Source organism: Leptosomus discolor, chromosome 10 (assembly GCF_034619465.1).
Source record: "Leptosomus discolor isolate bLepDis1 chromosome 10, bLepDis1.hap2, whole genome shotgun sequence".
Lineage (NCBI taxonomy): Eukaryota > Metazoa > Chordata > Aves > Leptosomiformes > Leptosomidae > Leptosomus > Leptosomus discolor.
Window position 1 is genome coordinate 20301364 of NC_141400.1, and position 25644 is coordinate 20327007.

General features: G+C 49.4%; 1 protein-coding gene across 1 annotated transcript; it reads left to right on the forward strand.

Moving 5' to 3' along the window:
* Window positions 1-61: 61 nt before the first annotated feature.
* On the forward strand, window positions 62-18470 carry NDFIP1 (Nedd4 family interacting protein 1). The gene is made up of 8 exons (XM_086470958.1): window positions 62-106; window positions 9928-10015; window positions 11212-11342; window positions 12301-12388; window positions 12567-12691; window positions 14507-14573; window positions 15204-15309; window positions 17591-18470. The coding sequence occupies exons 1-7, from the start codon at window positions 62-64 to the stop codon at window positions 15305-15307; spliced, it is 648 nt and encodes a 215-aa protein (XP_086327084.1). The 3' UTR covers window positions 15308-15309; window positions 17591-18470.
* The last annotated feature ends 7174 nt before the right edge of the window (window positions 18471-25644 follow it).

The following is a 25644-nucleotide window of genomic DNA, read 5'->3' on the forward strand; positions in this document are numbered from 1 at the left end:
CCCTTCCCCCCCCAACGTCCCCGGTTCTCGTCGCCCGCTCGCCGTCGCCCCGCCGAGCGCCATGGCGGCCGCGGCCGCCGAGCCCAGCAGCGGCCGGTACCAGCAGGTGAGGGGGGCGGCGGGCACGCGAGCGCCGCGGCTCCGTAGGCCGCGTCGAAGAGGACGGAGCCCAGGGGCGGGCGGGGACCCGCCGCCCCCCGCGCTGCGGAGCGGGGGGCGCTGCTGCCGCCGCCGCCTCCCCCCCACGGCCGTGCCCCGGGGAACCGGGCGGCGCCTCAAGCCCTGGCCCGGGCGGCGGGAGGGCCTGGGCCTGGGCCTGGGCCGGGCCTGCGGGGGCCGCTGTCCGGCTGCGGGGAGAGCGAGGCGGTGACCCGGGCCCGCGGCCTCCGGCGGTGGCAGCGCCCGGGGCGGAGGCCTCGGCTGCTGAATGGGGCGCGGTGGGTCCCGCCGGCGGCCGGGCCCGGCCTTGGGCTGCGGAGCGGTTCCCCGCGGGGCTCCGGGACCGCGCTGCCCCAGGCCTCTTCCCGGGGCCCGGTGTCCGCCCGCTCCCGAGGCCGGGCTGGGCGCGGCGGAGAGGCCGGGACGACCTTGTGCGCAGAGTTCTGTCCTCTCCGGGCCCCCCGCGATGCTACGGAGACGCTCCGCCGTCTCTCCCTGCCAGCCCGCAGATCAACGAACTTCGGGTGGACCTTCCGGAGGAGCGAACTTGTTCTGCATTGTCTTGAGATTACCGTTAATTTTGATTTCATCTTTTACATGTGGTCCCCTCTGGCTCAGGTTGAAATCCCCGTAGGCCAGAGACTGTCCTTAAGGACCTGCCTCGTAAATTTGGGGTTGTTTCTGCCTTCCCTGACTCCCCCAAGGAGAGGACCTGTTTTGTCAGGAGTATCAGGCTCAGAGAAAGGGCTCGGGGTTGGCTGAGCCCCACTGTGTGACCCGGCTCTTGCTGGCACACGTTTGCAATGTGCAGACGTGGAGACTTCATTGCATAAAGTAACGGAGAAATCCCTCCAAGCGGTGCACAGCTCTCTCCTGCTTAGCCGAGGTTCTTATAAGAAATCACGGTTAGGACTTTGCCTGGATAGCATTTTCAGTGTGGGTAGGCTCTCTGTCTTCAGCATACTGGATGCACTTTCCCATTGGGATAGAATATTAGTCTCATCATGACAGCTGAAGGTCTCTGGTTTTTGTGTACTAGAAACGGAAAAGTTAAGTAAAACTTAGTCGTCTTTTTTTTTTTTTTTTTTTTTCTCTGTGCAAAATGTGTTAACTTAGGAAGACAAATCTCTTTGTTCTCAGAAATGGTAGGTACAAATAACCAGGTCTCTTTGCTAATCGCCTTTCCCGTCACAGTCCTGCTGTTGGCGTTGACCTCAACAAACACCTTCACTGCTGTCTTTTTACAAAGGGATCTAGCTTCGTGTCCCATCGCCTTGAGCCCGTGGAGATGGGTGACAAAATGTGTTGAAGGGCACTCGCGTTGCTCTTCAGTGACTCTGTACCTGACCGATAAGCACAGTCCTGGTTTCCTTAAAGAGAAATCTGTAGAGCTGTCGTTTCGCCGGGTCCTGCTAACACATCCGACAGACACAGAGCAGATGCCGCTCTTGCTGTAGAGCCTAGCTCTGCCTGGCACTGCAGAGATTAGGGAGGCAGGCTGTGCCCCAAAGGATTTATACCGCTGGAGACAAACAGATAATGGAGGCCCCGTGAAATGACTGGTGTAACGAGTGCAGAATCAGAAACTCGCATCTAAACATACTGACTTTTGCATGGTGGTTTAGAAATTGCTTTTTTTTTCCCCTCGCCCTCTGCCAGAATCCTGCTATTCCTATTGTTGTAAAGTGTGTTACTGCTGAGTGGGCTCCTAATGCTTGTGTTGCTCCAAAAAACCCTGTGAGCTGTGAAGCTAAAGATGCAGAGTTGGTGTTTAGATGAAGAGGAGATGAGAGAGTGGGAGAGCAGCCTCCCTGGCATCGAATGCGGCAACTCTTTTGTCGTGCATTGAAACTTCTCATGTGTCTGAGTGTGCGATTAGTGGACGTACCACATGCCAATGAAGAAAGACTCGTAGTGAATTGATAACCGTAAGGGCTAGAGCTGAATACAGGCTCCAGGAAGTAGAGGTGGCCTGCAGAAACTCAGAACAAGCTCATTTAATCTTTAAATTACTGGATTATGAGGCAGTGGAGGAGAACTGAAGACTTTAAAACCTGATAATTTGGGGGGGGGGGGAGGGGAGTGGAAGAGGGCTAATGCATTAGTGGAACCTGTCATGTAACTCGGTGGTTCCCCTACAGCTAAATGTGAGGTACTGTCCGTGCGCGCCGGGGTCGTGAAACGCCTGCTCTGGGGAGTGTTACTGGTGTGTCGACCAGTAGGATCAGCAGCACTGTTGAGGTTTGGGCACTATTTGAACGAGTAGAATGTTTGTAGGATTCCCTGAGTATGTGTATTTTCAGAAGAAAAGTGGTGGTCAATGGGGGTGATCTGAGGCCAACAGAAATTGGTAACTGAGCTTGAAACCCGTGTGTTTCTCCTTCCACCCTGTTCCTCAGCCCGTGCTGCCCTGCAGATGGGGGGTGGGCAGTGCACCCCCAGCAGCTGCCTCCGCTGTGAATTCACGACCTGTGTCCGTTCACCGATACCCGCAGCATTCAAGGGACGTTTGATGGCATAGGATTTATTTTCTAAAGCTAACTTTCTGGCCCTTGTGCTTTGTTCTGGCATTAGATAATCTGATAAAAAATAGCCTGTGATGACGCCTTTGGATGATGCGGCAGTCTGATCTAATATACTGAGGAAGTGCAGCTTGATGAAGAATAAAGCTGAAACTCCAGAGAAAGGATCTCTGCTTCCCCTGGCCCCTTTCTGTCGGGAGCACAGGCTGGGGCAGCAAGCGGGAGCCGGGCGGCGGGAGCGGGGCAGGCTGCTGGTTTCGGTTCCTCCACTGCAGCCCATGCGGCGGGGCTGTGCTTGTTGGAGGTGGGAATGGGCGACGTTTTGGAGGAAGGAAGGCTGCAGCATGCCCTGGTAGCGTTATTCTGGGCTGTGCTGTGTCCCAAAAAGGGACACTGGGAGGCTGTTGTCGTTTAGACCCACCTTTGGGAAAGTTATATGGGGTTGTTGTTAGGATTAGGTGGTGTAAAGCCTTTGGAGTGCAACCGCTGGATTGTGGGTTCAGTGGCAGAGCTGCATTTCGTCCTTAGAATAGAAACTGGCCTCCATTCTGGAAAAAAACCCAGGCTTTTAATAGGTTTATTTACACTGTATGTTAACTGAGGCAGGCTTTTTACTTGAAGCATTTGGAAATATACGTGGTGTATATGAGTAATGTAAACCCACCTAGAAAATGATGGGTGTGTTAATAACGAAGACACATTCCTTTTTAAGTGATATTTCTTCCTGTTCCACTTGTTGAAGGCTTACATGGATCATGAAGGCTTACATGGGTCGTTTGGTAAGGGGAGGTGTCTGCGGGAAGCGTAAGGAAGAAAGATTTTTTCAGTTTGTTTGGTTTTCTTTCAGTGAAAAGAAGAAATATATTGCTGAAGACAGAGTGTGAATGCAGCTTAAATCCATGAAGGACCACAATGCTGACTGAATGTCTGGGAAGGCTGGAGTGGAATAGGGAGGCAGATGTTGGTGCCGCCTTGTGCTTACCTTAAGCTTGTATTTAATTTTTCAGTTGAAATGAGCACACAGGTCAAAACTAAAAGACAGGAATATAGTGAACCTTTCATGTCAGCAGTTAGAATTGGCTATGTGTCTGTTTGTTTCCTCGGTGAGGCACTGGCAGTGTGCAGATGTGCTTGCCAAAGATGCAGGTGACTGGTAAGAACTGTAAGGAAATTTTCAGGGTAAGTTGTTTTCACATTTAAAAATTTTTTTTCTCTTCTGGTATTCGGACAAGTAGAATAGGAGATTCCTGTTGACATAAAACCAGTAAAGATCTTTTTAAAAAGCTGCAGAGTGCAATCCCGCCTCTAGCACAGCCGCTCGTGGGTTCTGCAGCAGCTGGTGGGGGCTGCACGCTTCGTCTGAAGCTGCCTGTGTCCAGCCCAGTCCGTGTTCGGGTGACTGAAGTGGGTTGTTCTGAAACACCCGCTTCTGCAGGCAACAGTACCTATCAGGCGAGTTTGCAAGGGTTTGGTGATTCTATGTGCAGAAGTAATTATAGAATTAAAATACCTTCCATCCCTAAAACTCAAAGGACTTGGGACAGGCAGTGAAGCGGACTAGTCGGGTATCATCCCGCAGCTTGTGTAACAGGAGAAAACAGCCTTGCATGCAAACTGTTAAATAAAATATTATCTCTGGTATCAGGATTGTGTTGGACTCTTAGGTAGGCTGCTTTGGTGACTTTTCTCCCATCGCTAAAATTCAGAGGGGCTCTGAAAAGCCGTTTGGCTCACGGGAGGTGCGGTACCTCTTCATGTGGGCTCGGCATTGCGTTTTACCGAAAGCAAGTACTGAAAGTTCTCTCTGTGTGTGAATTCTGATTCTTTGTCATTGGGCGAATATGAAAAACTCAATATTAAGGTGTATCCATTCATTCTGTTTCTGCCTCTTCTTGCAAAATATGCAGATTTGTAGATTTGTTATATGGTGGCACAATAGTTTTTTTTTTTTCATTGAAGATACTTAACATTCTACATATGACAATTAAAAAAAGAAAGTGATATTTTAAAATGCTTAAAAGATCCAGAATTCTTTCTGTGATGTCTTAATGTCCAGAAAAATGTTCATCTGATCCTAAATGTGACGGTACGGCCTTATGCTTTACGTGTGTGAAGTTTAATGACAGCTATCCAAGATTAAAACCTACTTCTTCTGTGTGAAGACCTTGAACGCTCAAATCTAAGCCCAGTCTGTAGGCACAGGTTTGTGCTGGCCCGAGTGCTTGTTTACAGTCTAGCCAGGCCAGTATAATTCCCTGTTTGAACAGAGGCGAGGGAATTAGATCAGCATGTTTCCCAAGACCGAGGTGTATTTCCACGTTGTCAGGCCATAAACCACAGTGAGTCAGTGAAGAACAACATCCTCGTGAGCATGGGTTGGATTTTGGTGGACATAAAGCATGTTTTGGTTTCTGTTTGTACCATGGCAGCTGGGAGGGTGGTTGCAGACAACCTTTTGGGTGATGCTCCTGCTGGTTTCTGGTCCTTGCCCCATGGGCACAGCCAGGTGCTTGCTGCCTGGCTGGGGAAGAAAAAAAGGCGTTTTTTTGGGAGGGGGAGTGGAGGCATAGTTTTGAGTCCTTTATTAAAATGAAGAAGTAGCTCAGGGTGGCAGAGACCTTGGAGGTCGCTCCCCAGGGCTGGGCTGGGCTCAGAGCCCTGGGGAGAACTGGTTCCCCAGTGCGAGGCTTGGGCAGGAGCATCAGCATCTCTCGGCGCGGGAAGAAGCCGGGGGAGGGTTTGCTCAGACAGGGCAACTGCCAAGCGTGTCACCTCGGAGTAGCTGGGTTAGACACGCTGTTTGGGGCCATCACTCCTTTGGTGAAGTGAACCGGAAGTGCCTACAGGGAAAACAGTTATTTGCTCATCAAGGAGAGGGTTGAAGCACGTGGGCTGACCTGTTTAATAGCTTGTCGTTACTCTTGCTGATGAATAAACTGATGTTAAGTTATAGGAGTCTGCAACAGCATTGGGCAAAAGTCAGGATTTCAAATCAGGGTATGTTTAAAGTGAAGCATAAGTCAATAAAAATATTTCTCTTCTCCTTCAGAGTTGGCAGCAACTTCTGTTTGCTTCCAAGAGGCCAGAGGTATGGAAGAAGAAAAGAGGGGGTGTTGCAAGGGGAATGAACTGTCAGCTTTTTGTGGGCAGGCTGTTGCCTTGCTGGGGTACTCTCAAATGTCGTAGTGATCTGCATTTTTATTTATTAATTTATTTTAACAGTTGGTTTGCAAAGGTTATGATTTCATTGTTCTGAAAAAATCAATCCTGCCACCTTTTAAAAAAAATATTGATTCTCCACCTGTCATTTGCCTAAATGCCTGCCTTTCTGAAATCTCAGAGAAACCATAGAAACAACAGAAAGGAGATCTGAGCAGGGTTATCCTCATTCCAGAATTCCTCTGTGGGATTTCTGTGCAGTTCTATCTGCGTGCCAGAGCATAAAGAACTGAAGTGCAGTAAACGTTGATGCTATATGTCTGAGTCAATGTATTATAGATGATATATTGCTAAGGCGAAGCTTGTAGTGATGCTGATTTAGTGTAAAGAATATTTGCATGTAGCCTAGGGACTTGGGGCAAGGGGAGGTTAAAAAAAAAATAATCCAAAACTCTGTCAGCAGCCATGTGCTAAGTTCAGAAAATTTGGAAGAAGTAACAAATTTATTTATTAGAAATGCTCTCTTCAATGTTTACGTGGAAATATTTCAAAACATTTTTGTAAGTTTTGAACTTTAATGCTGCTGGGCTGTGTGTGTTTACAAGTGATAACGTCTCGGCCAGAGGGAAGTGGGAGACAGCGGCGACGTCTTGCTCAGAGCCAAGTTTCTGATGGTGGTTTTTTGAAAATAAATGTCCCTGGGTCTTTTAGCAATCTGGTGGAAAAAATTGCAGCCAAACTTTTAATAACTGCATGCATTGCTGTAAAGACTGTCTATTTTTCCGTGCTGCAAATACAAGAGTGATGCTTTAAAACCTAAACCCCACCAGCGACTCGAAGAAGGAATCCCCCACGGCCTCAGCAAAACAGACTGCAGCCAAACACTGCTTTAACCTGGTTCCGAGGACCCTCAGCAGTGGCCTAGGGGGGAATTGCCCCCCAAGCTCAGCAGCGCAGCCCCCCCCCGGCGCTGGCGAAGGCAGAGGGAACAGGAGCTGATGACTCATTCTGCCTGTCACGGGAACCCTTACGGCTCTGCTAATGAGCACTTAGCTGAATTTGAGATGCCTGGGATCATTGAAAAGGCTGGAAGGCATTTGTGTACCTTGTCCATTAGAAGAAAAATCTGCTTTCTATAACTGTGTGCCTCCTACAGCCTCTAGCTCAACTTTTTAAAGTAACTGTATTTTTTGGTGTTATTACCTGAATTGTGATGGTTTGAAGCCAGCAGTGAGTTCAGCTTACTTTCTCCCGCACGACAGTGTTGTAAGAATATGTATTTCTTTTTACTATTGGAAGAAGAACCTTGCAAGAATTCCAGTGGTAGGATTAATTTTACACTCAACTGTCTGTGTCCTCTTTTGTTTCATCTCTTCCAGTGTTGTCACATCTAGTGCTTTCCTTCCTCCTCCTCCTCCGATTGTACTTTTAGGTTGTTTATATCTTCTTTCTTACAAACATGAGGGTTTTAATTCCTGTCCCCTCACCCCACCCCAGGAGGGCAGGTAATGCTGGGCATGTGGTACCCGGGGAGTGTCCCTGGTGTGCAGCCTTTCCTCCTTTGTTAAGAGACTGGGTCCTGCATGGGCAGAAGAGAAGAAGGGCAGAAATACTGAATTTTCATGGATAGACTCAAAATAAGCGTGGTGGAGTGTTTTCTGAGAATTCATAATCTCCAGAGCTGGGAGAGACTGACTCAACGAGTTGGACTCTGCATTTTACTGGGCTATCCCTTAGGTTGCCCCTCTCATGCTGTGCACCACTGCTCTTGAATTTCTGCAGCAGTGCTCTCGGTCTTTTTTTTTTTAAAGCTTCTTTTAATAGGCCATTACTTCACAAGTTAGTTTGCATTTTCTTCTGATGGCTGAGCTCCGTGGGGTTTATAAAATAGGGTAGTTTTGTTTCTTGGTAAAAGCTTGCGCTGAGTTAGCTGGTTCGAAGGAGATGAAGATGCTTCTCTGTTGCAGGAGCTGCTGCAGCTCCTCGTGTTCATTGCTCGTGTGCCTTGGGGCTAATGAAAGCTGCAGCCGTGGAGGCAGGTATCTGCCTCCTCCGCCCTGTGCACCCCGTGGCCTCGCTTCTGGGGTGCCGGGGGGGGGGGGGGGATTGATGCGAGGTGGGTTCACCTCTGGCTGGGGGCCGGCGTTTTAGCTGTCTCCTGCTGCCAGCCACAGCGTCTGTGCTGGCAGGTGCTCCTGGTGCAGTACGGGTTAAATTTTCATTCGGATCGCTTAATTTCTCTTGCAAGGAAGTGGTTCAGCTTTGTGCCATGTGGGGAGTTCTTACCCGGAAAGCTCGGGGCTGACCAGCTCCCTCTTTATTTTTTTTCCCCACCTCCCCTGTCTGGAAAATGTGAGTGGGGAGAGGATGGACGCTGCTGTTGGAGTAGCAAGGGGAGCTTCGTCTGATGGTGAGTCCCATTTCTGTGAGGGTCTGTTATTTTGGTACAGCCGGAGCAGGTCACAGCACTGCTGAGTTTTTTCCAGTGCTTCCCGGTGTTGTTTCTTTCCCTTTCCTCCTTGGGCAGCCCCTTGGATGTGCCAGCAGAACTGCTTGTGCCATCGCCTGCAACCCTGACCGGGTTAAACTCCTTTAACAGCGGGTGTGTTTGAAGCCTTTGTGACATGTGGGTGTAGGGAGCTGCGACACACGGGCTGGGCTGGCAGGGAGGGGAGGGCGGCAGGCTCCATGCCGAGGAGGTGGACGTGGCTTCTGGCCGCGGGGCAGTGACCCACCGACGTGCAGTCACTCGTTCTGTGCGTGCTCGCGATTGGGCAGCTGCTGGAGGTGTCTGGCTGTCTGATGGCAGAGAGAACGAAGCGATCTGTGCTCTTCTCAGCAAGCTTGTGGGACTCAGGGGTCTCGGGTGCTGTGGTTTGGATGCGAATGTCCAAGGAACTGCGCTTAAAGTGTCTGGAAAAGTTTTGGCTTTGACTTTCACAGGGGACACGGACGTAGTCTGATCTTTCTCTCAGGCAGCAAAAGGAATAAAACCCCAAGACACAGAACAGTTATGTACAAAACAAGACCTTCATTTAGAAGGGTGAGCTGATTGTGGTTTTTTTTCCTTCGTGGTAAGACATACAAGTAAAATAAGAACGTCTCCTCACCCCCTAGCATTAAATGCTTGGGAAGGACTTGAATGGCAACATGTCTTCCCAAAGAAAAGAAAGCAAAATATCGTGGATGGCTTCGAGAGTATTAGCAGGGCTGTGCAGGAGGGGTAGTTCAAGAAGGTGTTAAGGAAGAAGTTACAGGGTTGCCTCTGTTTCGTGGTGATTACAGGAGGGGGTGGTACCTCTGCTCAGGTGTGTGGTTCAGTCCCAAGATGCTTTTTTTGAAATGAGTTGTCTTTCTGTGTCAAAATTCAGTTTCTTTGTTGATGAGATGATGAGAAATGGAAAGAAGGAAAAAATTAGATGGCAGCTGCTTTGCACACTGCTTTCTGGTGCATTCTGCTTTGAACGCTTCTGGCCTGGAACTGCTCGTTTCTCTGATCAAAGCCTGCGTCTGTGTACCTGCTTCATGCAAGTGACGCTGTGTGTTTGGTAAGCTGTGGGGTTATTTATACAGAGCCTGTGGGAAGCACAGTGCACAAAATAAACTCTCTCTCTTTCAGTCATGCGGTGTGAAAGGTTGAAGGGAAATGGCAAGATTCATACTTACATTATGTAATTTATCCATGAAAAAAACCCCTTCCTCAGCAAAACCATAGGCAGCAATGGAGTCTTTTTTGGGTATCTCATGGTATTTCTTTGACTAAAACAGATGCCATCCCAGCAGTGTGAGCTGAGGAGTCTGAGAAAGTACCAGGGAATTGGGGAGGTACTGAAAAGACGTGTGCTGTGCTTTGTTGAAGTCCAGGTGTGTGAGGATACGACTTAAAAACACATTAAAACTAGATGGCAGATTGATCATTTCAAGCAGGAGTACTTCATTCTGAAGCACAGCAACTGCTTGCGTGCCCCATGGTGCCGTGGAGCAGTCATCTTCCAGAAGAGTGTGCCACATACAATTAAAACTACAGAGGTAATTTCACAGAACTCAAGAAACCCCGTTAACCTCTCTCGTGTGGGGGTCTGTTCAGCTGCAGAATGAAGAGGAGCCAGGTGAGACTGCACCAGTGGTGAACGATGCCCCTCCGCCGTACAGCAGCATTTCTGCGGAGAGCACAGGTAACTCTAACTGAAAGGGGATAGCCAGGTTTGCTCTCTTTTTCTTTCTTGCCTCCTTAATTGTTCTCCTTACTGATGGGTGGCATTGCAGCGTCCTTACCGAGGCTGCGAAGGAGCAGGATCGATCCAGAGAGACTATTGTTACTTGTGGTTTAGAAGATGCGTTTTGGCTACATTCAGCTGATGTCATCCCATCAAGTGGTGTTCAAGTTGCATTTCACAGTGTTCTTAATAGATTGAAGACAGTTAAAATCAAAGTGCTTGAAGATTTGTGGTTCCCCTCTCGTTATTTGGCATTTGGATGATGCTGTGCTCCTTCCAAAAAGGACTTGTTACTTAAAAGGGGTGAAAGAATTCACTCTTTCTCCAGTTTTCGGTAACTAAGGACTTGGTCATAAGGGTTATACTACTCTGAATCATCACACTGTCATGTCACTAATAGCTTTTAGCAAAACAGCTTGTTTTGTGTTGGTTATGTATCAGAGTGTTCTGGCTTAGGTAAATATTTTCATTTTTTTGCTCCAGAACTTTCATAGTCAATTGTTCAAATAAGATTTGTGAATCAAATGCAACGTACTGTCAGTCTCACAAACAGTCGGACAGCTTTGGATAGAAGTTTGGATGTTGTGTTTCTCCAGCTGCCTGTTGAGTGGCCTGCCCTGGCACACCACCGTAGAGATGTCCCATTAGTTCTGGTTCCTCGGTGTGTCTCAGCGCCTGGGGCTCAGAAATGCTGTGTTTGGTTTTTGTTCCGATCCCTTTCCCCTCCCATCAGAAAACAATTTCAAGTCTCTCTCTGGAAAAATTGGTCACCAGCAGCCTAAGGCTTGCAGGGATCCTCCTTTGACTCACTCAGACCCCTTGGACTTGAAAATACAACTGCTTCTGTTTACTGAAGTCAGGAGAGACCAGCATGTGTCATTGTTTTAAAAATAAATACAGCCAGGCGTGTCACAGTAGTGCTCTGTGTATTGCTTTGGGTTAGATAAGGTGCTCCCGTGTTTTTACTTTCTGTTTTGGGATGGCCAGAGGCTGGAAGGGTGGGGAGGGCACAGGAGGGACAGGCTTCAGCCGTCTGTTAGGGGCTTTTGAAGTCACCTGAAGTGCTTCTCGTTCCCAACACGATGTTCCTGAGGAACTGACGAGTTACCTACTGTATAACTTTTTTGATTTGGTTGTTGTTTTTTTTTTTTCAGCTTATTTTGACTACAAGGATGAGTCAGGATTTCCTAAGCCTCCATCTTACAATGTGGCCACAACACTGCCTAGTTATGATGAGGCTGAGAGAACCAAGGCTGAGGCCACGATTCCCTTGGTTCCTGGCCGGGTGAGTACGCTGGGCTGGCTGCGTGTCCTTCCCGTTTCTTGTGTGGAATTGCTCGTTTAGCTCCTGCCAATCAAGTGTCCTGACTTTTTCTTTTCCTTTCTATTTTTAAGCTTTCTGGCATGGTGATATTACGTGCTCCCAAGAGTTCTGTGGCTAATTTTTTTTTAAATTTTTTATTTAATTTTCCTCTGGGTGGCTGTGGGGCTGTAAGACATCCCAGTAGTGCCAGCATGTGCTGTCCAGATTAGTTTGGCAAGCTGACAGAGGCACTGTACTGTGTCCCTGTGCACTGTCACTGCTTGTTTGGTTTTTTAAAGAGATTTAGGATTAGTTGTTCAGCCATCTAGTGCATCTACCCTTGATACTCCTGCCGCTTGCTTAGCTGAGTTTTCCAGAGGTCAGTGTAGCTAATACAAGGATGATAAAACCATTGTGTCAGAGTAATTATTTTTCAATTTTTCTATTTCTTTTTTGTTTTTTCAACATTATCTCTTGTTCAGCCTCTTCCTCCACCCCTGATAGCATTGGATGTCCGCTGCTCGTTATACTTCTTTGTAGAAGCCACATTCCTTGCTGAGATGATAAGGCTTAATTTTTTTGATGAGTAGAATTCTTTACAGTGAGAACAAGAACATGCTGGATCTTGACTGTCTTAAAAAAGAAATAAATCATATTACATATATAATATTTCATGCCCTGCATCATCTTGGGATGAGAAGCAGGAATTTTTCCTGCTTGCATTTGAAGCCTTTTGAGATTCAGGATTCCACCCTCCTGCCCCACAGGGGACTTTCCTTAACTGGAAGTGAAGCATTCTGCATCCCGCCATCCTACACTGCTCTTGGAGGGCTGTACCATTTGCTGGCCCTTTCTTGAAGACCCGCCTGCAGAGTTGGGGTTGCCGTATGGGCTGGACTGACTGAAATCCACCCACATCTTGTCTCCCTTGGATTTGCAGGATGATGACTTTGTGACACGGGATGACTTTGATGACACCGACCAGCTGAGGATAGGAAATGATGGCATTTTCATGCTGACTTTCTTCAGTAAGTACATGGTGGAACTTACTTTTTTCAGGCAGTGACCCAAAATAGTTATTTTCACACTTGTGTTTGTGTAGCACCAGGAAGAACCTGTGCGTGAGGGTTTTATGGTTTGGGTTTTTTTTTTTTTCCTTGGAATACAAAGAGGGCTTGACCTGCTGCTTTTCTCCTGCTTTCTCAGTGGCATTCCTCTTCAACTGGATTGGATTTTTCCTGTCTTTCTGTCTGACTACTTCAGCTGCAGGACGATATGGGGCCATTTCTGGCTTTGGTCTGTCTCTTATTAAGTGGATCCTTATCGTCAGGGTAAGTTGTGTAGTGCAGAAACGCGTACATAGACACTGGTGCTCTTTTCCCTAGCTCCTTGTTCTCTCACGTCTACTGAAGTTAGTTATAAATTTAGCTTTTGATAACGAAATAGATTTTGAGCCCCTTATTTCACAGAGAACAGAGCTTTTTCCTCATTCTGCCCTGTTTATACGCTGGATTTATTATTGGAATAAAAGAGAATAAAGATTGCACACGCAATGTGCTGACAGAGCCACTGTATTGGATCAAAATGGGTGTGTTGAGCTGGAACAATGATCTGAGCTCTGTAAACCACCCAGATAAAGCAAGCCCTGCCGTCAGCACGGGGATGTTTCTCTCCAGGATGATGTTCCTTAGGTGCTCCTCTGGAAAAAAAAAAAAAAAAAATCTCTAAAATGTGGAATAGCCGACGAGAAGGGGGAAATGGGGACTTGAAAATTAAGAGGTGGAGGAAGAAGAGGCAGCCACCGCTTTCTCTCAGGGATGGGAGAAGCCCGCTGGTGCCCTCTGGTGCGACAAGCCTGCGGCACAGGCAGGAGGGGATCAGGAGGGAGCAGCTTTTCTGCTTTGTTTTGTTTCCATATAAACTCTGGGCATATCCAGGCTGTTAAAACATCCACCGTGCTCCCCTCCACCAGATCGCACGGGGAGAGGAAGGGGGTGACTGATCAGAACTGGTTTGTGTTATGGGAGCCTGGATGCAAAGATAGGGCCTGGCTGGGCACACACCTCTGCCCACGGAAGCCAAACAGGCTGACGTGGTATTGTTGAAACTTGGAGGGGGGGAAAGAGAAACCTTACCGGGGGGAAAAAAAAGGACAGAGATGTGCTGATGCTGGAAGGAATGGAAAAAGTCAAACTTTTTTGGAGGGACTGTAAGAAAATATCAGAAAAGCTTTATTTGGAGCCCATGGAAAGGAGGTGTCTGTGGAAATGGCATGGAGACATCCCAGGCCAAGTGTCAAGCAAAAAATCTCATTAGCTGTGCATAAGTAGAGAGCATTAATGTTAGGGCTGTCACTTCATACCTCATCTCTTTGGGCTAGGAACTGTAATTTGTAAATATAGCATCTATTAACTTTTTCTGTAGAAAGTTAAGGTTTTTGGGGTCATCTTGTAAAAGAACAATTTACTGGATTAAGAGGTGTGACAGAGACAGGTGACCTTAACTGTGAATTTGATTTAAACTTTGATGACAAGCTTGACCCTTTGTCAGGTTTTAAAACTTGAATAGAATGAAAACAAAAAAAATTGTACTGTATCTACCACTGACATAGTGAACTTCAGTGCTCTAGTCCTGTGGGAGCCTTTCATCCAAGAGGCAGTAATTTTCCTAGTAGAAAATCTTCTTGGAGGATTCCGCAGATCTGGGATTTCTTTTTCATCTGTACTTTGGTTTGCTAAGCTGTTCAGCCGTACGGAGTAATGAACGTTGGTGTGCTGCTGCGAACCTGGACTTCAGAACCTGCAGCTGGGCTTCATGAGCATCAAAGCTGGGAGGGAAACAGGAGCGTTTGCCCTGTGGTGCCTTCCCGCTCCACTGATTGCAAGCGTTTCTGGCTGGGTGTTGAACCTCTTCCATTGCCCTTGGTTAGAGTTGGCCTGATGTGTGTAAACCAACCTTAAACGGAAGCTCGTGGAGGTTCCCCGCAGCCTGGGCCATTGATGGAATGTGACGTTCTGTAAGCCCTGCTGCGTGCAGCAGGCCTGGTCTGGTTACTGCTGCCGTTGGTGAGAATAGATGTGGGTTCAGAAACTTCTGGGTGTCTAATTTGTATCTTGATTTGGTTTGGTTTATTTTTTTTTTTTTAGTTCTCCACCTATTTTCCTGGTTACTTTGATGGCCAGTATTGGCTTTGGTGGGTCTTCCTCGTACTAGGTGAGTGTTTGTTCGGGGGGTGGGGGTGGGGGGTGGGGGGAAGGACAGCATGCGTGCTTAAAAACTGTAAAAACTGCAAAGTGCACTCAGGGCTGCTGTGAGCACAGCTTGACTGGCCGTTAAATATGTGTGTATAGGTGTAAACCTGCAGTGTAAGGGTCATAGTACCCCTTCTCTTCCCGGGTGCCTTCTGGGTTTTAAAGGTGCACATAAACACTCGCCTTTTGTTGTCATCTTGGTGGCAGCATCCTGTTTATCCCCCAGAAGAAGTAAAGGAGAGCAATGCTTGTCTTCATAGCCCCTGGTGGGGTATCTGTTCTTACAGCTTAAGGGGAAGGGTGGGTTGTGGTCCGTCTTTTTTCATTTTGCCTCCTTTGGAAGTGACTGGATCTCATTTGGAGTCAAAAGTTTTGTGATTGCCTAAGGCAAGTTTGTTTTTGAGATTGCCAGGAACTGAAAGGTGAGGTGTCATTTGTTAAAAAAAGGATAAAAATTCTTGTATTTAATCAGCTGTTGTGCACCCCAGTGACTGCGGTCTCTCTGCACTGGTAACGGTGGGTCGAACTGCTCCTTTTCTAATTGAAGAGGCAACGCCTGTTTTAACTGGACAAATGTGTTTCTTCCATCTAGGTTTTCTGCTGTTTCTCAGAGGATTTATTAATTACGCAAAGGTTAGGAAGATGCCAGATACTTTTTCCACTCTCCCCAGAACCAGAGTTCTCTTTATTTACTAAAGGTAAGCTTTCTGCTTTCCAGAATTTGTTCTGGTTTGGTTTTAATTCAATTTAGTGACTCTTTTAGGCTAGACTTTTCTTTGCTTGAATATTTTTAGAACACAAGGCAGCAGAAAACAGTTGCTTCTCGGTGTCCCATACGCAGCTCCTGTTTCTACAGAGTCCAGACTTGACTGGGTGGGGAGCAGAGGAATACTTGACATTTCTTCCCAAGTTTTTGCTTTGAGGAGTTGTATATTCATTAGATTCCAGGACGTGAATTGTAAGAACGAGATCTCTAGCCCTTGGTATTGCACTGTGTTTTATAAGTGTGTCTTTCAGAGTAAATCACGTGCCTGAAACATGTGGTACGTCCTAAACATCAGCAGAGGTCACCAAACGTTGTTAGAAGGTTGTGCTGGGGGTTTTGCTGATGTCCCAGAATTTCGTGGGAGTTTTGCATGCTCTTTGGATTTTGTACCAAGTTCCTGAAGAATTAAACTCTTGCACACCTTTGCTGCTTGAAAACCCTCCCACGTACGGGAACTTACTGTCCTGAACGTCTTTCGAAAACCTTAATGCCTAAAAGTCTCTCGCTTTAGGGCTGAGCCTTAACGGTGGTGCCTTAATGGGCCTTTAAAGAAGGAAGCTTAAGCAGCTGAACCCTTCTCGCTTCATTTCCTGCTCACAGCAGATAACGGCCTTGCGCTAGCTGTCCCTCCCCGAGGGGAAGGAAATCCCGGGATAGGGGGCTTCCCAGGTGCTGAGTGCAACATGATGCTCCCTTTAGAAATACCCTAATAACACCAGATTTCCCCCAGACAGGGGCGAAGCAGTTGCAGCTGGGACGGTGGTATAAAGAAACCAAACAAGCCCTGGCTTTAAACTGGGGGTCGTTGCACTGTTCAGGTTTTAAAACCAAGGCTTGGTTTTCCAAACGCACTCCCCTTTCATTTGAAACTCCTCGTTGCGTCAGATTCTGCTTCGTTTCTCGTCCGTAATGAGAACGTGCCGCACAGAGCGGGCGTTGTGCAGCTTCCCAGCTTCGGGTTTCCACCGGTGATAGTGCGTAAAAACAGTTCAGTCCATTTATTTCAGTGTTTCAGTTCTGTTTGACAGAGTTACGGTTTGTGACCTCCTCCAGGATTTGTAATATCCTCTCAAATTCCTGCTGAGTCACCAGAGGGTTTTATTTCTCCCGGTTGTATGGTCACGTAGTGCGAGTGCTTAAGCATCAGCTTTATCGTCTGTGGTTTGTTCTCACTGAACAATTTTTTAATTTTGCTTCTTTACTGAAAGTTAATTTTTCATGTATTAAAGGAGCTGTGGGGTTTCTCGTTGCACAGGTTTTCCCTGTGTTTGGAATGTGAGATTACAATTTTAGAGGCCTTACTTGTGAGGATGGAGGTGTAGAGGTTTTTTTAAAAAAAATTTAATTTATTTATTTTTTGGTCATTTTAGAGCTTTCAAAAAGCACTCTCTCTTTTAGATATATTGAGATAAATGTCCAGAATAATGTGTAAATATTACAACTTTGACACTTCCCCTGAAAATACATCTTTAGTCCTAAATTCTGAGCAGCGAAACCACGTAAGGCTTGGATTTTCAGGGTGTTATTTTTCTTGAGATGGATTTCCTCTGTAGGGCGTAATGAAAAGGGCACGGTGAATGATCGTTTTCATTTTAGAGCGGGGGTGATTTTTAGAAAATTAGGAGGAGAGGAATAATGAGTGCAGGCCAGAAAATAGTACCCGGAGAAGCTGAAGCGAACGGAAAGCTTGGTGTTCACCGCGGAGCCGCGTGTGCTGCCCCGGCCGTGCTCCGTGGCGGCGGCTCCACAGGCCCGTCAGCTGCCCGGCACGGGGTGTGCTGAGTCTCGGGCTGAGCGGCTCCAGGCAGCACGTGGAAGGGAGGTGCCTGAGAGCCGGGGTGTCTCTGGTAGCAGAACGCTCGATAGGAGGTGCAGAACTCCTCGTCGTCCCGCGGGGTGCAGCGACTAACGACCGAGTCAAAGTCTGTTCCCTTGGTGCCGTCACAGAGCGGTTCCACACCCCGGTGTGGCTTTATGCCAGCGTTTCTCAGAGCGTTGGCTGCTCTGGTGGCTGGTTTCCCCTAACGAATTTTAACTCTCCAGAACTGTAAAATACCAGAGAAGTACCGAGCGTTCTGCTAGAGTCACGTCATCGTGTACTGAGGCGCGTTACAAGCCGTCAGACATCCTGCCCTCTTTGTGCACGGCATCCTCCTCTTACCCGAAATAACAGCCTAACTATAGTGTCAATATTCAATATCCTTCTCCGACAGATGTTTTCTGGCACACGTCTTCCTGCGTCAGTGAGTTCTCCCTCCAGAAGCAGCCGGACACCTGCAGGAAGTGAATCAAGACTCTGGAGCAGAAGAATAATCACCTGCTTTAAAATAAATAAGTAAATAAAAGTACTGTTGGGGGAAAAAAAAAAAAGAGAGAAGCATTTCTTTCTATTTGTTTCTAGGTGTAAAATTTTAATAATTAATGCAGAATTCTGTAATCATTGAATCATTAGTGGCTAATGTTTGAAAAAGCTATTGCAGTCGAGTCTGTGACGTGCTCATAAAGCCTTCTGTGGGTAGTTTCTGTCGTGGTTTGGGTAGCATGAGCCCTGTCCCTGGAGCCAGCAGGGGACAGACTTGCTTTATCTCCTCCTCCGCCCTGGGAGCCGCTCGAGCCCCCAGGGATGAGCCCAGGAGCGATGCCCCAGCTGGGTCTCGAGGTGTAGCGGGGAGAGAGCAGTGTTCTGAAGGTGGCACAAGTATTAATTTTTTTAATAGTCTATATTCTCAATGTTGTAGTATACTTTACTTTCCTACTACCTACCTTTTTGGACTCTCTAGGGGTTTTCACGGTACACCTTGGTAGTGCAAAACCGAAAGATCACGTCGCGACTTTGTATAAAAGATGACCTTGCAAAACAAAGGCCTTTTTTTTTTTTTTTTCCTCCTTTGGCTTGGGACTTTTTGAGACAATTCCTAACATACCTGTAATTCTTGCTTTTATAATTTGTGTTAGCAGAGACTATGATGCGTAATAAATGTAGATTTAATGTGCACTTTTGTGCTTTCTGCCAAGTGGTAATTCACTTTGGAGTTTTACTATGTTAAAACTGTAAATATAGCAGAACATTAATAAATGTCACTTATGTAGCAATTTTTGCTGTAGAACAGTGTTTATTTTGGTTTCAATGCTTTATTGCACCTGGTTGTTGATTACAAATGCAGAGTGCCTGTGGGAGTTTCCATAGAAGGTGTGACACTGATCTCCACTTAAGGAGATCTGTCTGCCTTTTTTGTAACCAGGTTTTCAAACCCTGACGCAGGTCAGGAAATGGTGATTCCATACGGTTTTGGGGGATACTTTTTTCATAGTTTCACGTGTATAACTTACCTGCCATGGTCTGTTTGTGGCTGAACTTCTCAAATGTGTAGTCCTCGCAGTCCAGCGGTTGGGCCTGACGAAGATAGATGGAGGTTACGCAGAGACTTCCCTTTTCAACACGAGTAAGTGTACACGGTGGGAACCATTACGTTTATCCTGCGAGGCAAAATCTGTAGTGTTAGGGAACTCTGAATCATGTTTGCCCAAACTTGGTAGATCAGCCCTGTGTCTACTCTTGCGGCATCTGGGCCTTATTTGGTCTTGTGTATTCAGAGAACTCGGATATTTGGCATTCCTGTTCCTCTTCCTTCGGTGGCCTGAAGCTGCAGACACCTACTGCTCCGTTGTTCCCCTGCCGACAGCAGTTCTGGGAGCGCAGGGGAGGGATGTGCAGCCGACGGTGGGGGACGGGGTCTGAAGAACCTGGCGTTTGTGTTCGGTGCGGGCCAACACCGGCTCCAAACTCAAATAATTCTTTTGGGTCTGTGACAGCTCAGCCACTTTACACCGTGTAAGTGGCAGGTCCGTGGTCCTCTGCAGTGGCCAAATAAATACCTTTGCCCTTCCCGCCTGCATCGTGTCAGCCACGTTTTCTCTTTCTCGCATTGTAAACCTCCGAGCAGGTTCGGACAGGACTTGGAGTTACTCTCCCAGAAATGGGTTTCATCTTTTGATTGGGGAAAACAGCTCTGGCCTCCCCGAGAGGGCAGACAGCTGGGTTGGCTGCCCCCTGACGATGGGCAACACTTAAGATTTCCGTGGAGGTTTGAAAACGCGCTGCTGCACGCTGCGGTGACCTTTGCAGCAATGGAGCTCGCTTGGGCGGGAGGGTTTGCGTCGCACCTTTTGTGCTGCGTCTCCCAAACTTCAGCGTGACGTCGCTGCTCCCCCTCGCCCCCTCCCCCCCCCCCCCCCCTTTACATTTGCTGACGTTCTGATGGCCGTCTAGCTGAGCCTTTCTTGGGTCAGGCTGTGATAAGGGCGTTGAAAGGGCGACCCCAACAAACACAGGACCTCTCCTTTGGCCGTTGGCCTGGGGCGGGGATAACCAGAAATTCAAATAGAGGTTACGATTCTGTAGCAAATCACCCTAAATTTAATAATCTCATGATTTCTATGCAAGAAGCATCAAGCTCTTGCGTATTCCTTTTAGCCTGCCTGGAGGAGGGACGGAGGCTTCACGTGCTGCCAGGGGCACACGGGCTGTGGAGGGGCTGTGCCTTGGTGGGGAGAGAGCTCCGGCCCACAGACCTTGGGGCTTGCCCTTGGCCCTGGCCCAGCGCTCGCTGATCCTGTCCGAAACCTGTGCTCTGAGGTGCTTTGGGGGGCTTCCAGGTCCCTTCTGCGGGGTCTTTGCAGCCCTCCTCGCGCTGGGGCGAGCAGACTCCTCGGTAAAGGTGCCCGTTGTTCTTGACAGAGGCAGAGGTCGGTGTGTGCGAGGAGGGGAGCTGCTGGCCGGGATGCCGTGGCTGCCGGCGCAGGTTATTCCACGGTAAGTCCCGAAATGGTTAAACTCCTTCGCATCAGTAATAGCCTTATGCAGAAAAGCTGGGCTGTGTTACAGAGGAGTTGCTTTTTGTTTGCTCCGAATACCGGAATGGTTTGTACAATTGATTTTTAAAAAATATTTTGCCGTCGTTTGGAAGTGGCTCTAGGGTTATTTTTCCAGGTATTGCAGGAAGCGCATCTTGAGATCTTATTTCCAGTTCCCACGAAAGAAGGAAGAGCAGCCCAAGAGGAGAAGGATCAGATAAAGGGAGAACAGCGTGTGCTGGAGGAAATCAAATCTGCCTACGGAGAAGGTAGGAGCGCCGCGGAGGAAACGAATGGGATCTGTCCATTGTCTGTGCTCTTCCGCCTGCTCCGGTGGGAGCTCAGCCTCCAGTGAAAAGATTGGTGCTAATTGTCCGTGGCATCCATGTGAAATAGAGGATTAAGCTGAGGAATAAAACCACTGAATGGGAGACCTCCCACTTACTTAAAAAAGACTTTTCCCCCCTCTGCTGTTGCTCTACCCGATACACAGTTGTATTTCCAAGAAGTTGATAAATACTGCTAGGTTTAGGAATGATTTCGGTCATCCTTTGTGCTTTACTGCACAAGGCCTTTCTTGCAAGGAAAACGCCGCAATGAATTCGTCGCTTTGTGTTCTGGCCCCACAGAGCCAATGACTGACTCATTTTCGGTGGCTTCGTTAGTGGAAATGATTCACGGGCTGGATCACCACGACCTCTTCTCTGGGCTGGCACGCTCCCCCCTCTTTAGGTGCTTGTGACGGTGCGGGGGGGAATGGCCCGGAGATCCTGAAACAGAGAGTGGTAGGAAGCACCTGAAAAGGCCAAAACCCGTAATTCAGCCAAAAGCCGCAGCCCAGCCGGTGCCAGCATGAGCCTGCAGTGCCGCCGTGTACCCAGACCGTGTCAGGGCGGGGGGGGGGGGGCTATGGGACTTGCTGCTGCCTTTTTACATGGTGAAGTAAGTTTTCATAGTACCTCCCCTTGTTTTCATTGCCCCGTGTTTAAAAGACGGCACAGCTTTAATTGGAAGGAAAGGGAAACAAAGGTGTTGTAGAAGTACCCAGGATAAACCAAACCCGGTGGCAGCTGGATTAATGGACCTTTTTAAAAACTCCTTGATCGTGGAACATTTACAAGGCTGTTTTAGTGATGATCCTTATTACTCATCACATAAAAACATTTCACAGCGCGGGCACTGGCAGGTCGTTACGCTCACCCAGCCCCATCCTGTTAATTGAGTCCATTCACTGCTCCAAGCAGTAGTTTACATCAGTTCAGCACCTCTTTCTCAACAGTAGGTCAGTAAAGTTGCACATGTTTTCGTTTTGGGTATCTCCTTTGCGCAAAGGGCTGTGTTAGGAGTCGTCCTTATCACACATATTGCTGAGAAAATATGGTGAGAGTTACCGTGACCTTGGGCAACAAGGAGTTTCTCTCTCCTGCAAATAGTTCTTGGCTGGTTTCCTTGCAAAATAATTGTATATCATTTTTTGGGTGATCTCTTGTGTGTAAACACCAATGAACTTTTCAGTGTGGGGTTTGTTTTTGTTTTTTTGTTTTTTTTTTAAATTCAAACCCACACAAGTCACACTCGAAGTATCAGCTGAGTGTGTTATTTTTGCAGTTTATCCAGCCGGGTGTGTTTGCTGTAGAGCAGCCGAGCTCCTCTGGAGCAAGGAGAGTACGTCAGCTCTGTCCCTGCAGCGGAGTGTGCTGCCTGTCCACAAGGTCTCTGCCTTGTGCTCACGTGCCCTCTGCTCCGTGTGCTCCATGAAGAAGCTTTAATTAACCTCCTAGGCTTGCTTTACCTTTGTGAGTCTCATAAATGTATGAAAACACAAGAGAAATTAACAGGAAAGTTCATGGTTTTCTCTTGTTTCATTAACTTGGGTCTCCATAGCAAGTTCCCCTTCACGGGAGGTCCTGGGCTTCCCGAGATGTATCGAGCTCCGGCACAGACGTGTCCGTCCGTGTTCCCATGGGGAAGGCAGAGTGGCTTCCAGCCCATCCCTGCGTCCCCAGGGCTGGGACGGTTCCTCCTGCGGTGCCTCGGCCGCCTCGCCGGGTCTTGCCCGTGAGCCTGGGTGTGCAGCACCCACCGCTCCTCTGCGCCTGGGCTCTGCCAGGCTGGCTGCGAGGCCGTGGCTCCGGACATAGACGTGGGCTTGCGGAGTTCAGGTGATGGAAAAGAGGTGCAGGGACAATCCCTCAGAGCCTCCCCCGTATGACGGTGTTCCCGTCGTGTGGCTACCAGAGGCAATTGGAGACAATCAGCCAGATTTTGCTGAGGTTTACAGCAAAACGTAAGGCTTATAAAAGCACGACACGAGGTGGCTGCAGCTGTGGTTGGATTACACCCCATCCCACCCCCGCGGGTCGGGGCATGGAGCCTTTCCCGCGGTGCACCTCCCCTGCCCTGCTCTGTCCCTGCAGTAAAGTTCCTGTGGCAGCAGCTGGTGAGGGGAAATGAGGTGCCAAAACGTGGACTTACTCCACAAGCAGCTGAATAACCTGGTCTCTGGTAACTGGGATGCGGGCTATGGCGAGAGCACCCTGTGCAGCCGCTGGCAAATTTCTCCAGGCGTTTAAATACAAAGTGCAGCCCGTGGGTTTGTCCGTGCTTTGGGTTTTTCTCCACCTCGATGAACTGAATCTCCCAGGGAACAGGGAAGGGCTGCAGGGGGTTGGGTCGAGCTACTTTCAGATGTCCCCAGGTCAGGGAGGTGCTGGGGTAGAAGAAAGCACCTTTGGGAAACACAACAGAGGTTTCCAGAGAAGCGCCCTAGCACAGGTGCTGCTGGAGTCCCGCGGGACCGGGGCTGCTCCCACGAGCTGGTCCTGGGAGCATTGGGCAGGGAAGCGGCTCCCATGGGACCCCCAGGTCAGCCGGGCTGTTGCCCCATTTCAGCTGCTTGTGCCTGTGCTGCTGCGATGCTCAGGAGGAGGATTTCCGTTTTGCTGCTTTCCCTGAAATTTTTGGAGAATTGACAAAAGCCAGTCAGGGAAGGAAAATATCAGGGTTTAGTCACTGTTTAACATAAAAAATCAATCACAGGATGTATCCTAGAAACTATTTTAAAATCATAGTACCTGCACAGACACAAGCTTTATTTTGCTGAGCTGAAAACATGTTAATAAGACCTAATAGCAATGGATGTAAGAAATAAAGCAAAAGGTGGGGGTTTCTGCCTGGGGTCTGGAGCATCAGAAGGGGTCTGTGCTGGGGGCCAAAGGGTGCTGTAGTCCCCAGGGGTGAGTAAAATACCCTCCGTGTCCCAGGGCCATGTGGGGCGAAGTACAAGAGCACTCTGGGCTGCTTCCTGAAAAACCTGAATTGCTCAATAGAACTTATGCTAAGTAAGAAATCAGCGTTTCCGAAATATCCATCGTCTCTCAGTGAGCTCTGATGGGCCCCTGAACTGTAACTTTGGGGCTTTGTTGCCTGGAGCCCTCTGGGCACCAGGGGATGGTCCTTGGAGCATCCTTCGGGTACCGGTGCAGTGTCACCAGGTCTGGAGGCACCACGAGGGGCTTCGTGGGCCAAACTGCCCCATGCCCGCAGCACATGGACAAAGCAGGCAGCAGATTGATGAGCCGGTGAGAAGAAAAGCCCATCTTTGACCAGATTTTGTGTTTGTTTTTGTTGTTGCTTTGACCAAAGTGGCTGGAGCGCAGTAATTAAAGGCTCAGTGGCTCTAATTGGAATAGGTTTAAACTCGAGGTCAAAATCCCTTCTGGCACTTCCTCTGCCTAATAACCATCAACAGAAATCAAACAAATCCAACTGGCTCCAGCCCCTAATCTGCGACCAGCAAAGGTCGCGGCTGGCGATAAGGGAGCGCAGTGGCCGCAAACAGCCCCGCGTGGACACGGACGCTCCGGCGGGTCCGACGGCCGAGTGCCCAGGGGGGGAGCGCCCGGACCCCGCTCGGAGCGGCCGCCTGTCGGTGCCGGGGGACGAGTGACGGCGGGGCTGTCCCTGGCCGCTTGTGCTGGGTCGGAGCCGGCGCTGCTGGGCTGGGGGATGGAGAGCGGACGAGGCCTCTCGAGCCTGAGCGAGCGATGCCGGTACAGCACACAGGACGCTCAGCGTCGCTCAGTGCAGCCGTTTCACCAAAACGCCTGGGTTTTTTTCGAGCAGATGAAGAAACTGAGGCTGTGACGGGGGTTGGAGAAGGAGTGTTTGCAGCCGAGCGCTGATTCCTGAATGCCTGTCGGGTGCTGAGGGGGTGCGGGGCTGCACCCCCAGCCCACCCACCGCTGCTGCTTCCTGCCGCCGCCGAAGGTCACTGCCCTCGCCAGGTCGTCACTTTAACTGCTTTTCTAATTACGCCTTAATCTGGACCTTTAAAGTGATCTGGGAGGAGAAAAAAAAAATCAAAGAAAAAAAGAAAAGGGGTTGCAGATGTGCAATGGTCAAGCACCGCGGGGCCGGGATGCAGCCGGGTGTGCTCGGGGCCACCCCTCCCTGCTGCAGGTCTGCCCATCCTCCCTGGGATGCCTCCAGTCACTTTTGCCTACAGATTGCATCGTTTTTATGGTTTCAGGGTCTTTGTCACTGCTTGCCTCTCGGCCAGCCCACTCACACGCATCGTACGGGCTCAGTTCAAGGGATCTGTGGAGTCTCCTTCTCTGGAGATGCTCAAAACCCAGCTGGACACTTTCCTGTGTGACCTGCTCTAGGCTGACCTGCTTTGGCGGGGGAGTCGGACCAGATGATCTCCAGAGGTCCCTTCCAGCTCCTGCCCTTCTGCGATTCTGTGAGCTGGTGGTGTGTTGCTGCACTATGCCCTGGGTTTAATTTGGAGGGTTTACTGTCCACGCAAAGGCAGCCCTTGCGCCATGGCGGGTGAAAGCTGGGGCTGCCCTGAGCTTGCTGCAGCGGCCCTTTACCAAACCCACTCCTGCGTGGGGTGGAAACACAAGGTCCTGGGCTGGGAGGAAGGTGGCGGCTGCCCTGGGCTGCTCCATCGGGGTTGCGGCATGTGGCTCCCCCACGCAGCATCGTCCTGCCGCGGAACGAGCTGCTCCTGCTGCCGGTGCCAGGGGACGGGGGTGCTGAGGCCACCCTCCCGCTGCCACTGGGAGAGAGGCTCCGACAGCGAAAAAGAGCGCGGTGTGGTGCGGTGCCAGGGCTGGGGCTGGCGGGCAGCGCCGTGACCGCAGACGTGACTCCTGCCGCGGGCTTTGGCGCTTCTGACGGGTGCACGGGGCAGCCGAAAAAGTGGAAACGGCGCAAGAGCGGTGCTGCCGGGTGCTGCTGACCGAGGCCCCGCAGTGGCAGGCCCCCCAGCGCCGTGGGAGACCGGGCAGTGCCGCGGGGCGCTGTGCCGCAGGGTGCTGTGCAGGGCCGTGCCGCGCTGCGGGGCGCCGTACGAGGCCATGCAGGGCCGTGGCTGGAAGGCAGCGGCCGCCCCGGCTGAGCCCCG

Coding starts and splice junctions, on each gene's coding strand:
- NDFIP1 (XM_086470958.1), top strand. CDS start 62: ATGGCGGCCGCGGCCGCCGAGCCCAGCAGCGGCCGGTACCAGCAG. Junction 10,016..11,211: donor CATTTCTGCGGAGAGCACAG/GTAACTCTAACT, acceptor TTTTTTTTTCAG/CTTATTTTGACTACAAGGAT. Junction 12,692..14,506: donor AGTGGATCCTTATCGTCAGG/GTAAGTTGTGTA, acceptor TTTTTTTTTTAG/TTCTCCACCTATTTTCCTGG.